General features: G+C 50.0%; 1 protein-coding gene across 3 annotated transcripts in view; it reads right to left on the bottom strand.

Annotated features, from left to right (window-relative positions):
* The window catches only part of ATG2A (autophagy related 2A), a 207,209-nt gene that overhangs the window by 135,191 nt on the left and 56,554 nt on the right, over nucleotides 1-15,464 (bottom strand). For all 3 annotated transcript variants that reach the window (XM_033954151.1, XM_033954153.1, XM_033954152.1), the window contains exon 4: nucleotides 13,228-13,330. In XM_033954151.1, the coding sequence (XP_033810042.1) occupies nucleotides 13,228-13,330 (103 nt within the window). The remainder of the gene's footprint in view (nucleotides 1-13,227; nucleotides 13,331-15,464) is intronic.

Here is a 15,464-nt window from a genome sequence, read left to right as displayed (position 1 = left end):
CGACTCAGCCCAAGAAGCCGCCTGACCCCGAGTGGAATGAGCCTTGAGAAACTCCGGAACAGGCTGCTGTTTCAGAAGATAAGCGGAAGCAATCGTCTCCTTGATCCAGCGCGCAATAGTAGCCTTAGAAGCGCCAGCTCCCCGACGAGGACCAGCCAGGAGGACAAAGAGATGATCGGACTTCCGGAATTCCTGGGTCCGCTGCACATAAGAGCGAAGGACCCGACCGACATCCAACTTGCGCAGCTGCCGTTGCTCAGAAGAGCCCTCCCGACCACCCAAGACCGGGAGAACCACCGATTGATTGACATGAAAAGGAGAAACAACCTTCGGCAGAAAGGAAGGAACAGGCCGCAAGACGACCCGCTCCCTAGAAAACTCCAAGAAGGGAGCCCTACAAGAGAAAGCCTGCAGCTCAGAAATACGCCTAGTAGAAGTAATGGCCACCAAAAAGACCGCCTTCAAAGTAAGGTCCTTCAAAGAACAGTCGTCCAAGGGCTCGAAAGGCGGGCGCACCAAAACAGAGAGAACCCGATTAAGATCCCAAGAGGGAACCGAGGGCCGTAGGGGAGGCCTAAGCAACTTGGCCGCCCGCAGAAACCGAATCACATCAGGAAGAGCCGATAAACGCTGACCTGACACCAACCCTCGAAAGGCCGACAGGGCCGCAAGATGAACCCGGAGAGAAGACCAAGCCAGGCCTCTATCCAGGCCATCCTGCAAGAACTCTAGAATGTTAGGCAGAGAAGCGCGAAAAGAGGTCACTCCCCGCGCCCGACACCATTCCTCAAAGAGACGCCAAACCCGCACATAAGCCCGAGAGGTAGAAAGCCTCCGGGACCCCAACAGTGTAGCGATCACCTTGTCTGACTATCCCTTCTTGCTAAGGCGACCCCTTTCAAGAGCCACGCCGTAAGACAGAAGGGAGACGGGTCGAACATGGGAATGGGACCCTGCATCAGAAGGTCGTCCGAGAGAGGCAGAGGAAGAGGAACCGCCACCAGGTGCCTCACCAGATCCGCATACCACGGACGTCGAGGCCAATCCGGAGCCACCAGCACCACCAAACCCGGATGGTGAACAATGCGAAGAAGCACTCTGCCCACCAGCGGCCAAGGAGGGAACACATACAACAGCCCCTCCGTTGGCCACGGCTGGACCAGAGCATCCAGACCCTCGGCCAGCCCTTCCCTGCGACGACTGAAGAAGCGGGGCACTTTGGCGTTGCCACTCGTGGCCATCAGGTCCATCAGGGGCTGCCCCCAATCTTGCACTAACAACCGAAACGCTCCGGCGCCGCGAAACCACTCTCCTGGATCCAGGAAGTGACGACTGAGGAAGTCTGCCTGAACATTTTCTACCCCGGCTATATGAGAAGCCGAGAGGTCTAGAAGATGGGACTCCGCCCAAACCATGAGCCGAGCCGCCTCCTGCGCCACAGGAGTGCTCTTGGTGCCCCCCTGACGATTGACATAAGCTACCGCCGTGGCATTGTCCGACAGGACTCTGACCGACTTGCCCAGCAAAAGGGAGTGGAAAGCTAACAGCGCCAGCCTGACCGCTCTGGTCTCCAACACGTTGATCGACCAGGAGGCCTCCTCCGCGGACCAGGTGCCCCGAGCTGAGTGGCCCATAAACTGAGCCCCCCAACCGAGGAGACTCGCATCCGTAAGGAGCACCGTCCACTGCGGGAGATCCAGACCCACCCCCTGAACCAGGTGAGGGGTCCGGAGCCACCAGCGCAGACTGCAGCGCGCCAAGCCTCGCAGGGGAACCGGAACATCCAAATCTTGCCTCCGGGGAGACCACCTCCGGAGCAGAGCATACTGAAGAGGACGCATGTGGGCCCGCGCCCACCTCACCACGTCCAGGGACGCCGCCATTGACCCCAGGACTTGGAGGAAATCTCGCGCCCGAGGACCCCGGGAAGCCAAAAGCAGGCGAATCTGAGATTGCAATTTGCTCACCCGGGCCTCTGGAAGGAAGACCTTCCCCAAGGAGGTGTCGAACATAACCCCAAGGCACTCCAGACGCTGAGCCGGGACCAACCGACTCTTGGAAAGGTTGACCACCCAGCCCAGCGACCGGAGAAACTCCACCACCCGAGCCGTAACCCGGGAGCTCTCCTGCAACGACTTTGCCCGAATCAACCAGTCGTCCAGGTAGGGGTGAACCAGGATGCCCACCGACCGCAAGGCTGCCGCGACGACCACCATTACCGTGGTGAACGTCCGAGGAGCCGTGGCCAGACCAAAGGGAAGCGCACAGAACTGAAAGTGCCGCCCCAAGATCGCAAAGCGAAGGAAGTGCTGATGAGAGGCCCGAATTGGAACCTGCAAGTAGGCCTCCGTCAGATCGAGAGACGTAAGAAACTCCCCTGGCTGAACCGCCAGAATGACCGACCGCAGCGTTTCCATGCGGAAAGACGGAATCTTGAGAGCTCTGTTGACCCCTTTCAAATCCAGGATGGGCCGAAAGGTCCCCTCCTTTATGGCCACCACAAAGTAAATGGAGTACCTGCCGGTGCCCCACTCCGTAGGGGACACCGGCACCACTGCCTCGAGATCTAGCAAACGCTGAAGGGTCTGACGAAAAGCCTGCGTCTTCCATGGAGTCTGACATGGAGAAGCGAGGAAAAGGTCCGGCAGAGAGCGGGTAAACTCCAGAGCGTAACCGTCCCGCACCACCTCAAGGACCCACTGATCGGACGCGATCTCGGCCCATTTGGGGAAAAATTTGCGCAGCCGGGCCCCCACCGGAACCAAAGGGGGCGCCGGCAAGGAGTCATTGCGCAGGACGGGAAGCGGGGGAACCGGCGGAGGGATTCCCTGCCCCCCGACGGGCCCCCCGAAAGGGCTGCATGCGCTGGAAGAACCGACCCCGGGAAAAACCCTGAGCCGGGAAAGAAGCAGCCCCACACCCCGGGCGATACTTGCGAAATTCCCGCAAACGCCCCCGGGCAGCCCCACACCTAGACGCAGGGCGGGCACGGTCCTCAGGCAGATGGGGCACCTTCGAGTCCGTCAGAGTCTGAATCAACTCATCTAATTCCTCTCCAAACAAAAAGACCCCCTAAAGGGAACTTTAGTAAACTTAGCTTTGGACGCAGAATCCGCCGCCCAAGCGCGCAGCCACAAAATACGCCGCGCGGCCATGCCATAGACTTAGCCGAAATCCGCACCAAGTCATAAAGAGCATCTGAGAGGAACGAGGCAGCCATCGCAATCTTCGCTACCTCCTGATCCACTAGAGACCAGTCATCAGACTCCCGATCCAGGACACGCTCAGCCCACCGAAACACGGCGCGAGCGACTAGCTCCCCACAAACAGCCGCCTGGACCCCAAAGGCAGAGACATCAAAATCATACTTAAGAAGTGTCTCTAACGCACGCGCCTCCGAGACCCTAAGAGCAGAACCGTCCATAACAGGCACGGTATGCCGCTTAGGAAGTGCCGAGACCACCGCGTTCCCCATTGGCGAAATTAAGGTAGCCCTACCTCCCTCCGGGACGGGATACCCAAGAGCCAAGGCGCACACCAAACGAAACTGCGCCCATAGGCCACTGCGCCAACACAAAATCCCGCAAATCCTGACGCACAGGAAAAGAGCGGGAACCAGGACAGACCCCCTGAAGCAGAGGGGCCCCCCATACGCGGGGTCTCCGGCGGCGCCACTGCAAAAATGCAGCACCAAGGAGACCTGCTACACAGGTCTAAAAGCTCATCCCTCTGAATAAAAAAGCGCACCACGGACGCATCTGCTCTGGAAGACGGGAAACCCGCCGCCCCGCTGCCAACAGGCGTCCCCTCTAGAGGATCCTGGAAGCCCGCCAAAGCAGCCAGGTCCTCAACCAGGCCAACACGCTCCTCCGCCCACCAATTCGCAATCCAAGCCCCCCCGCGGGCGCTTGGATGAGGGAGGAGGAAGAGGGGACGCCAAACGAAAAGAGGGAGGCAAAGCCATAGGGGGCGCGGAGGGAAACCCCCCCCCGAAACCCCCCAGGCGCACGTGGGACCCCCAAAAGTCCGCACAAAGAAAGAAAATAAATTGGGGGCAAAAAACCCCTGGGGGTCCCCAGGGACTCCCTGCCCCAGCAGGGGTCCATGCTGAAACCTGCCCCTGTGTTCGCCATACAGGGGGAAGGTCACCTGAGGTTGCAGACAAAATGGAGAGGCCAGACAAAGAAAATGGCGAAGTTCCCGCCAAAAATGCTCCCTCCATGGCCTGTAGCGGCTGAGAAGACTGAACAGTCTCAGCCGCTAAGACAGGCAAGTCGGCATCAGCTGTCAAAAAATCAGCTGAGAGGGAATCCTTCGGGGAATCCCTCCGTGGGCGGTTGTGGAAGACCGGGCTTCCCCACTGCTCCAAGCCGACTCACGAGGCACCATCGGCGGGCATGCAGCCGCTGCCGACGGAGCTCCACCACCTCACCGACCCAAACCGCCGAGTTCAGGCCGGCCGCGAGTGCCTCGCGGCTGGACTCAATTGTGTCCTACTCCCCCGGAGAAGGGCACAATTGCTCCATACGCGACCTAGCTATAAAAAAGTGCCGGTTACATGAAAAAATACAGTAAAATACAGTTTTCTTAAAGGGAAACAACCCTTCAGACCAGCACTACCTCAGGATTTTTTTTTACAGAACAGACTCCACAGGCTCTCGAAGCAATATGCCTTGCTTGACTTAGGGGGCAAGGCTTACTGCTGAGGCTCCTCTAAAAAAATGTGGGGAGGTGGAGGAAGTGGGGGGAGGGACCCCGCTCGTGACCCGCCGGGTTTGACACCCCCCGAGGTCGGACGGACCCCCAAACAGGGCCCGACCAAGCTCCGTCCGGCCAAAAACAGGGACAATAAACCCCTAAACAAATTCCAACAGCCCTACCAAGAGAGATGGGTACAGATCACTCAACACCTGCTGGAGACTGAAAGAAGACTGGGGGAAATAGAGAAGGGAGGATAGTATATACTGTCCCAAAGTTTTGTTTTCAGTCTCCACCTGCTGGTCATGATTAGATATATACCCATTCGTAAAGTTAACCTCTACTGGTCTGGAGAGTGCTAAAGAATACCTGTTGTTTTTTTATTTACAGATTCATCCTAGCAGAGTGGCAGAAGCATTCTTCAGTCTCAACACACCGTCTGACTCAGATAGAAAGCAGGTTCAAAACAATGACAGGGTGGGTCTCAGGACTAGACACATCTGCAAGAAAGAAGATTAAGAACCTAATCATTCTTCTAGTGCAATGTGTCTAGTAGTCGGATGTACCAAAGCAGTCCCCTGAATCTAGGGCAGGATCCCTGAGCCTGTCTTCAGTATGTAAGACCCAAAGGCAGTGTCCTTTCTGGCTGTCACACCCACTTTATAAGACTTGGTGAAAGTATGAAGAGTGGACCATGTGGCTGCCCTACAAATTTCCTTGGGCGAGTCCGCCCGAGACTCCACCCATAAAGAAGCTATGCTTCTGGTAGAATGTGCTTGCCATAACCAATACATACTGACGAGATAGTCAATTTGATCCATCTGGAAATAGAGGCCTTAGATGACATCTTATTGCTCTTGGCCTGACTACTACTATTAATTATTTCTATAGCGCTACCAGACGCACGCAGCACTGTACAGAGTCACAAAGAGTAAGAAAACAGTCCATGCTCGAAAGAGCTTACAATCTAAACAGGCAAGACAGACAAACAAGATGTCATGGATACAGTTAAGGGGGAACGGTTAATCAGCTGGCTGGGTTGGAGGGCAGAGGAGTAGGGTTAAGGATTGAAAGCTATATCAAAAAGGTGGGTTTTCAGTCTGCTTTTAAACAAGGGAAGAGGCCTGACAAACAAAATTGGGTAATTTATTCCAGGCATTGGGGGCAGCTAGATGGAAGGAACGAAGTCTGGAATTGGCAGAGGAGGAGAAGTTAAGAGTGACTTATCTAAGGAACAGAGTTCTCTGGGAAGTGTATGAGGAGAGAGAAGTGAGGAGAGATATTGAGGGGCACCAGAATGAACACACTTGTAGGTCAGCAATAAGATGTTGAACTGTATGCGATGGCAGATAGGAAGCTAGTGAAGTGATTCAAGGAGAGGGGTGACATGTGCGTAGCGAGGTTGGTAGATGAGTCACGTAGCAGAGTTTTGCACAGATTGCAAGAGGGAGAGGCGACACTGAGGGATACCAGTTAGGAGTAGATTGCAGTAATCTAAGCGTGAGGTTACGAGAGCAAGGATAAGTGTCCGAGTAGTGTGCTCAGAGAGGAAGGGGTGAATTTTGGTGATATTGAAGAGATAGAAGCGACAGGTCTTAGCAGTTTGATGGTTATACATAGAAAATGAGAAGTCAGACTCGAAGATGACTGCAAGGTTGCAAGCAGCAGAGACTGGAACAATGACAGTGTTATTTACAAAGATGGAGAAAGGAGGAGAAGGAGCAGAGGGTTTAATAGGAAAGAGGAGCAGCTCAGTCTTGGACATATTCACTTTCAGTTGACGGCAGGACATCCAGGCAGCAATGTCAGCAAAACAAGCAGAGACTTTTTCTTGGACTTTAGGTGAAATTTCAGGTGTAGAGAGGTAGAGCTGGGAGTCATCAGCATAAAGGTGATACTGGAAGCCATGGGAGGAGATCAGGGCACCCGAGGGAAGAGGTGTAGAGAGAGAAGAGAAGAGGTCCTAAGACAGAACCCTGGGGTACACCAACCGCTAAAAGGATAGCAGAAGAAGAGGACCCACCAATTCATACACTAAAGGTGCATTGGGAAAGGTAGGAGGCAAACCATGAGAGGACAGAATCATGGAATCCAAACAAGGACAGCATATCAAGGAGTAAGCTGTGATTTACAGTATCAAAGGCAGCAGACAGGTCAAGAAGGATAAGGATAGAGTAAAGACCCTTAGATCTGGCCATGAACAAGTCACTGCAGACCTTAGTGAGGGCAGTCTCTGTGGAGTGTTGGGGCGAAACCCAGAATGTAGAAGATCGAGAATCTGTCGTGTTGAAAGGAAGTCCAAGCAGCGATGGAGAATAGCACGCTCGAGTATCTTGGATAGGAACAGAAGAAGGGAGACTGGGCAATAGTTGGACGGGCAGGAGGGGTCCAGCGAGGGTTTTTCGAGAAGTGGCTTAACCACCTCATGTTGAAGGCAGCAGGGACAGCTGCATTGGAAAGAGATAAATTGAGAATATGGCATATGGGAGGGATATACAAATATATAAGGCAATAGAACGTTGTTTTTCCAAGGTTAAATTCCAAAATCAATCATATACAACCTTAGATAAAGATATTATTTATCCCGTTTAGGACCTCAGTGGTGCAAGCTGTGAGAAGGTTTCATTCACAGAATTGTATGCACTAAAGTCTTCATCGGACTCAATGTTTTATATATTTTCTATAGATTTTTATATTTAAATACTTCATTTCATAAATAAGTTTTGAAAAGTACTCATCTCTTTTAGAGAAGCATAGCAGGGGCTCTTCACCAACATAGGCTATGTTTCGCCCAGGGGGCTTTATCAAGGTATTTTCCCCTTTATTATGCCGGTTCCATGGATACTGCCGAAAATGTTTGCAAACATGCAAACATGAAGGATGAAGGGGAGATGTGAGGCTGATGTTCAGGAGTGGATTATAGGTAGGGGAGAAGGATGTGACTTTGAAGGGAACTCAAGGGCGATCTTGCGGACCTTGTCATGGAAGTAATCAGCCATAATCTGGAGAGAGAGAAGGAGGGGTCGGAAGTGGGGACACTTTGAGGAGGGAGTTAAGCATGGCAAATAGACGACAAAATTACTGAGCACAAAGAGGTGTTCTGAGATCCAAAAGTCATTGGTCACCACCAGATAATGGAAAAGAACTCTCCGAACATCTAGGAGTTTCATCACCTGATCCTTTTTCTTCAACCCTGTGGGATGAAATGAAGGTAATCTGACCACAACCACTACCGCAAGTCCAGCATGTGCCGGCTGAGGAAGTCGGCTTAAACGTTCTCCACTTCCACTACATGGACTACGGAGATCGTCTGCAGGTGGGCATCTGCCCATCAAAACAAGAGATGAGCCTCTAGCCATAATGGAGCACTCTTGGTGCCCCCTTGTCGGCTTACATAAACCACTGCTGTAGCATTGTCTGAAAATTCTGACCACCTTCCCATCCAGAGAAGCTGCCATTGTCTAAAACGCCAGCCAAATGGCTCGTAGCTCCAGGTGATTGATGGGCTATTTTCTCTGAGAGGGAGACCAACAGCCTTGCAATGACCCGTTGCAATGACCACCCCCAGCTGTAAAGGTTGGTGTCTGTCATTAGGATGATCCAGGAGTCTCTGCAGGGTGGCATGCCCTTCAAGACAGAGGCTGAGTGAAACCACCACTGCAAGTTGCTCCTCACCTCCACCTGCCACAGAGGCACCTGCTAGAATGAGTTTGACTGAGATGACCAATGGAAAAGAAGGGAATCCTGCAGGGGGTGCATATGAGCTTTGCTCTTGGCACCACCTCTAAGGTAATGCCAGGCAGTAGGTGCCGGCTTCGCCAGTAGCTCCATTATTTGCTGCCGGAGCTTCTGTTTGCTCAGCTGTGACAGAAAAACAGGTCTACTGCCATGTCAAACCAAACTCCCAGATACTCCAGTTGTTGGGATGGAACCAAATGACTCTTCTTTAAATTTACTATCCAGCCTAAGTCCTCCCAAAAATTGCAGCACTCACATCACTGCCTGTTCTCCTTCCTCTTTGGACGGGGCTTGGATTCCCGCCTTACGGAGATGAGCAGCCACTTCTACCTTCATCTTGGTAAAGGTGCATGGTGCTGTGGTTACTCCAAATGGCAGTGCGGAAAACTGGAAAAGATGTTCCCAAGACATAAAATCTTAAATACTTCCTGTGGGCTGGAAATATAGGAATATGAAGGTAAGCCTCCGATAAATCCAGGGAAGCTAAGAATTCACCCAGTGCCACCACCGTGATGACCGACTGAGCAGTCTCCATATGGGAATGAGGTACTTTTAGTACTGCACTGACAGATTTGAGATCCAGTATTGGTCTCCAATCGTCTGAGTCTTTCTTGGGCACTATGAAGTATCTGTCAAAGTCTGATTCTTCCGTTCGTTCAGTATGGGCTCTAAGGCAGTGTTTCTCAACCTTTTCAAGCTAAGAACCCCCTAAACCTAACAAACACACACATAATAATAGCACTAATTCTAATGCCATTTCTTCTATTTATTTTTATAAACAACCAATCTCAGCCAAGGTCTTGGTTTCTTATAAAACTTCTTCCCTTTATTCATTTAGATTTTTCTCGTTAAATTCTCTTACTACACCAGTCCTTGATATATTGATCATTCTCTTTTTGTTCTTTACTGCTACACCAATCTCTCTCCTTTCCTTTTCCCTTCCTCCCATCATCTCTGCCCCCTCCCCCCAAAATTTCTGAGCCCATCATTTCTTCCTCTCTCTCATCACTTCTGGTGCAGCATTTCCCCCTCTCTCATCCCTTCCACCCAAACCTAGCTTAAAATAGCTTCAGGGGGTCCTAGAGCCCAGTATCTCTTCCCCTTCTCCCCATCACAGCCTGAAATTTCTCTACCATTCCCCTCACCTTTGGGTGTAAGAAAATCATTTCTTACGCTGATCGGCTGCCTTCCCTACACCCTTATGCATCTCCTCTGTGTCTCTGTCCCTTATCTGTTGAACTGCACTGCTCCTTCGGTCCTCAGCCCCAACAACACTCCCCGCAATAGACAGCACAAGCAGCTACCCACACACTGCACGTGCCTGACCCAGAAGCCTCCCTCCGACGTCAACTCTGACATCGGAAAGAAGGCTTCTGGGTTAGGCACTTATGTGCAGTGCCCAAATCGCTGTATGCACCGCCCACCACAAGGAGCGCTGCTGAAGACTGAAGGAGAGTGTGTCAAACTGTGTCAGCTTCAGGGATGAGGTGGCATGGCGGATAGAGATCATTGGAAGCGGCTTCAGCAGGCGGACAGGAACAGGAGATCTCGGGTGGTGGTGGACGCGGCAGTGGCGGTGGACACCAATTTGGCAGGAATTGGCGGCAAGGCCGCGTACCCCCAACAAGCGGCCCACATACTACTCTATGGCACGAATATCCAAGAGCCTTTTTAAAGATGCTCATACCCTCTTCGCCTTTTCTGGTCAGCTGGTGAATCTACAAAAAGGTCTGAGAGAGGGTGAATGAACTCGATCTTGTAACCCTCTCGAATGATCTCTAGGATTTAGTGATCCAAGCATATTTGCTCCCAGACCTCCACATATTCCAACAGCCTTCCCCCTATCTGGGAAGGTGTCTCAAAAATTTCCTCACCCGAAGCCTCGAACAGCCCGAAGTCTACTATCTGGTAAAGTTTTCAGGTGACAAATTTGCACAGTACAAAAGGAAGTGGGAACGGACAATGAGCACTCCACTGAAAAACACTGATGTAAAACCAACTTGTTTATTTCATAAAAGGACACAAGCAGAAGCTAAGTGGAGCATTTTTCTTTATTGCCATTGAGAACAAAGATAACTCACAAAGAGCATTTTGCTTTCAGTTTAATTCTTTGCATAAAAGTCATACACAGTGATAGGACGGTGGGTTCGACTATAGGAGCTTCGGCTCTTGGTCGGATTACACAACTTTTGAGTGTATGTGAAGATTATATAGACTTTACCAGTATTTACATTTAAAAGTTACATTTTGATATATATTTTGAGAAGTCTTGGCTTCAGTTTTACTCGTTTATAAAAATAAACAAGTTGGTTTTACATCAGTGTTCTTCAGTGGAGTGCTCATTGTCCGTTCCCACTTGCTTTTGTACTGTTTTATACCCATGGGTTCTCTGTCCTGTTGGACTTTTTGGTGTAAACTTGCACAGTAGCCATAAGGTCATCTAGGCCATTATCAAAAAGAATCTGTCCTTTGAAAGGCAGCCTGCTAAGCATGGCCTTCGAAGCTGAATCTTCCACCCACTGCCTGATCTAGAGCAGTCGGCGGGCGGAGAGAGAAAAAACCCAGAAACTTTGCTCATGATCTGCGCATGCTCAAGGCCCAGGCAAGAGGCAGGATCTTCGTTCACCGGTACTGGCACGTCCTGTGGGCTGCATGCCGGATGGGGTAAGGTGGGCGGGCGGGCGTTGGATGCTGGTTTGCAGGTGGGGGAGAGCGATGCTGGTTCTCGGGGGGAGGGGGGGGTATTCGCGGGCTGGAGGGGGAGTGATGCCGGTTCTCGTGGAGGGGGGGAAGCGGCGCCGGTGGCCTCGGGGGGGGTGGGGGAGGGGGAAACGAATCAAGCAATTTTCCCTTACTTCCTATGGGGAAACTCGGTTTGATATACGAGCAATTTGGTTTAGGAGCATGCTTCTGGAACTAATTATGCTCGTAAACCAAGTTTCCACTGTATTTGCAATCCAAACTACACAAGTACTTATTTTACCTCCCTCCTCTTCTTTCATTGTGTGCAGCCTGTAGATAAGGTCTCACACCTGATCTGCCCCATTGAACCCTCCTTTATTGGTCACCCACACTGCCAGTTCCTCTCTCAACCAGGCATTTCTTTTTTTTTTTTTTTTTTTTTTTTGCAAAACAGCACCATGAGTTACCCCATCGCATAAAAGAGAACTCAACCTTGCAGAAAATCTTCTCTTTAATAGACCCTTGCTTTCCCTTTCAGCATCCTGCAAATCCAAGTGCCATGAAGACAGAGGCTCTAGAATCTCCTCCCCCGATCCAAGGTCTGCCCGAGGGAAGAGTGCTAGGATCTGTATCCAATCTTCCTTAGTCCCCAAATTAGCTGCCCTTGGATGCTTCAAAAACACAAAGGGATGGGGAGAGGGAGCAGGGGTCTCAAGGCATACTCTGCTGTGGAAGCCTTACTTACTCCTTCTACAATAGCCATCACCAATTGGGGCCAAAATCTAGCTCTAGATCCCCCAATGCCTTAGAGTGTCTTTCCAGGAGGAAGGGGGCAAAACAGGATGTCCAGAAGACCCCTGGCCCAGGCTTGAATCTGACAGCTGCCCTGCAAAGAACAGCCAGTCTGTCTCCAATATGGTCACCATTCTGCCAAAATCCACATGTCCACGAGAATGGGGCCTGCACAAGGGGGCAGGTCGGAGTCCATCTCACTGCCTCCTCCTACCTCTGGGGCCCTTCCTGCAATCTCTCCCCTAGCTGACAATATACCATATTTTAGGAAGTCCCAGCTCTTCTGGTCAATCTCTGAGCAATAATTGTGTAAGATGAAGATCTTGGGGGTGCGAGGTATTTTCTTAACCACTGTCTCTTCCAGTTCAGATCTACAACCTTCCCAGAAGGGTTGTATAGTTGGGCATTGCCACCACATAAGACAAAAAGTGCCCAAAGGACTACATTGATGCTAGTACTGTAAATCTTATTCAATTTTTTGAACGAGCTTTATTGGGCAGACTGCAAGACTTCCCGCCCAAGTCCTACCTTGATTTTGAAGCTCTGGTGATGGGAGGATGGAGGGGGAGGGGGAAGAGCAAGGCAAGGCAGCAGAAGTACCTCCAAGCTTGGCCAGGGAAGGATCTATGACCTATTCCTGGGATAATAATCAGCCCTTGGGCTCCATCAAAGGAACCGTTGGCCATAGCCTGGGTCCTTGGGAGTCAGGCCTGAAACAGAAAACAAAAAAATCCTAACCAGCTGCACCAGTCCAAGCAATACTGTTTAACTTCAGGCTGCACCTCCTTTTATACTGGTGATGTCACTGGAAATCTGTCTTTCTAACCTATTCAGTTTCTTACAATTAGACAGAATTTTTGTAAAAATAAAAAAAGACATTACACTAGTGAGAGTTCCTGAACACAAGTTCTAATCTACTCCCTCCCCCACATGACTACCCACACAATAAGAATATTATACACAGAGATAGACCAGAGACTCAGGGGCAGTGTTGTGAGCTGTGGCAAAGGTTCCCAATTTGAACTGTAACTGCTCCCTGTTGTTCTGGGCTGGGGATACTGTGGATGGAACACTTACAGAGGTCCTGATCAAAGTCAGCCTCAAAGCTTATGAATGCAGAGTTCCAAAAGTCATGGTGTCAAGATTAGAATCGTCACCACAATAAGACTAAGTGTATTGGGGGGGGGGGGCAAGGCCTATAAAAAATCAGGGGGGGAATGGTATCGGAGCCCAGCTCTAGATCTGATGGAACTGGAATTACTATGAAGCACAAGAACTGCTAGGTCAAAAACTAAAATACACTACCAAAACACTAACCTTTTAATGTGCACTTCTAGGGCGAGCCCATTCTGACAGCCATCTGGTGTGTGCTCTACTCGGACGATGGTGTCCAGGAAGGTCACACGGATCCTTCGCAGCACTGTAGGAACAAAGACGCAAGACGAGTTATTGCCAGTAATCCTGCCTACATTCTCTCTCATACTCAAATCTTGCCTTGCTCATCAAAACTTGATTTTCTGCAATGGTTTTGCTTCAGGTGCTTCCCTTCTATACTCCTTGTGTGCTAGGCTGCAGTGGTGGTATTGGTCTGCTGATCTCCCTATTCTATAGGTTTCAGTCCCTTTTTTCACTTCAGTTCCACTTGTTTGGTTCCTCTTGGATCCCCCTCCATCTACCTACTTTCTCCGCTCCCCCTCCATGTAGCTGTCATTTTTCATCTCCTTAATAAATCCTCCCTTTTCTCACGAGCTTGAATTCCAAAATTTTCCCTTCGTTCTTGAGCCATCTTTCCCCAGGGACATTAACTTCTTTGCTGGTGTCCCATCTGACTCATGCTTCAGAGCTCCTCACCTTAACCCTCGACTCTGCATTACTGCCCCTTTTTCCAAATGCTGCCTCTCAAACATCTGTATCTTGCTTCTTCCTCATCTGACATAAGAACATAAGCATTGCCATACTGGGTCAGACCATCAAGCCCAGTATTCTGCTTCCAATAGTGGCCAATCCAGGTCCCAAGTATCAGCAAGATCACAAAAGAGTAAAACAGATTTTATGTCGCTTATCCTAGAAATAAGCAATAGATTTTCCCAAGTCCCTCTTAATGATGGCTTATGAGCTTTTCTTTTAGGAAATTATCCAAACCTTTTTAAACCCTGCTTTCACCACATTCTCTGACAAAAATTCCAGTGTTTAATTACACAATGAATGAAGAAATATTTTCTCCAGTTTGTTTTAAATTGCTACTTAGTAGCTTCATTGTGTGCCCTCTAGTCCTAGTATTTTTGGAAATAGAAAACATTTACATCTACCTATTCCACTCTATTCAGGATTTTATTTATTGGAATTTATTTAACCGCCTTTATGAACAGATTTACCCAAGGCAGTGTACAGCAAGTACAGTAACATAAAACTTACAATTTTGTTAACAGCCTAACAATAGTAAAAATAACCAAATATAAACATAATTACCGTACAATAAATGAGGTAAACTTGAAAAGAACAAATTGAATAAGAGTACCATGAAACAGTATCAAAAATACCGTATTTTTTGCTCCATAAGACGCACTTTTTTTCTATCCAAAAGTGGGTGGAAATGTCGGTGCGTCTTATGCAGTGAAGATACCTTTTTAAAAAAAACAAAACAAAAAAAAACCAAAACACAAAACACCCCCCCACTAACACGGAAGACCTTTCTGGTTCTGCTGTTGTCTTATTGCTTGCTGTTGTGATGTTGGTTTTATTCACAAAATATTAATAAAAATTATTTTTTTAAAAACCACCTCCCACCCCGTCGTACCTTTTTAAATGTCCCTAATAACCTGGTGGACTAGCGGAGTATAGGCCGGCAGGAGTGAGCTTTCCTGCCTGGGCCCACTCTGCTTTCTGAATGGCTGCTGTCAGTTCTCGCGGGACTCAGAAGAACTGAATGTAGCCATTCAGAAAGCAGCATGGGTCCAGGCAGGAATGAGCTTCCGATCCCCGCCGCCACTGCTCGGTTCCCACTGTCACCTGCCTGCCACCGTCATCAACTTCATTCTCGGTGTCCAGCACATCCTGCTGCCCTGCTTTTGCCAGGGGGGAGCACAGGAGCAAGGTCAGTGGGGTCCGATCACGGGGCTGGGGGAGCGCAAAGCATGTGGGCAATAAACAAAGAGTGGAGGGAAGGAGGCTGTGGGGTTACGATGCGATCCTGGGGGCTTTTGTCTGGAGAAGGGAAAGGCCGCAACTGCTGGGAGTGAGGAGAAAAGGGTCTTTTAACTCCGCTCGCATTGTTTCTTGTACTAGCATCCTTCTTGTTTTAAAACAGCTCGGTATTGCAAGCCTCACTGCTCTAGTCCCCCCCCCTATTATTTGGGTTAATAAGGTAGGGCTTGAAGGGATAAAAAGACTACTGCCCCTACATTCCCCAGGAAAGACTTGGATTTGGGCAATTGGGGAGGGAGGAAGGAGGAAGGGGGGTATTTGCCTTGGTTTTTTCTAACCCTTGGGAGGGGGTGGAGGGTGGTTCTTCCACAGGGACCATAAGAGTCTATGTCCCTGATGGGGGTAATAGA

Source organism: Geotrypetes seraphini, chromosome 8 (assembly GCF_902459505.1).
Source record: "Geotrypetes seraphini chromosome 8, aGeoSer1.1, whole genome shotgun sequence".
NCBI lineage: Eukaryota > Metazoa > Chordata > Amphibia > Gymnophiona > Dermophiidae > Geotrypetes > Geotrypetes seraphini.
Note: the sequence above shows the minus strand (reverse complement) of the source record. Positions and strands in the feature narration are given on the sequence as shown.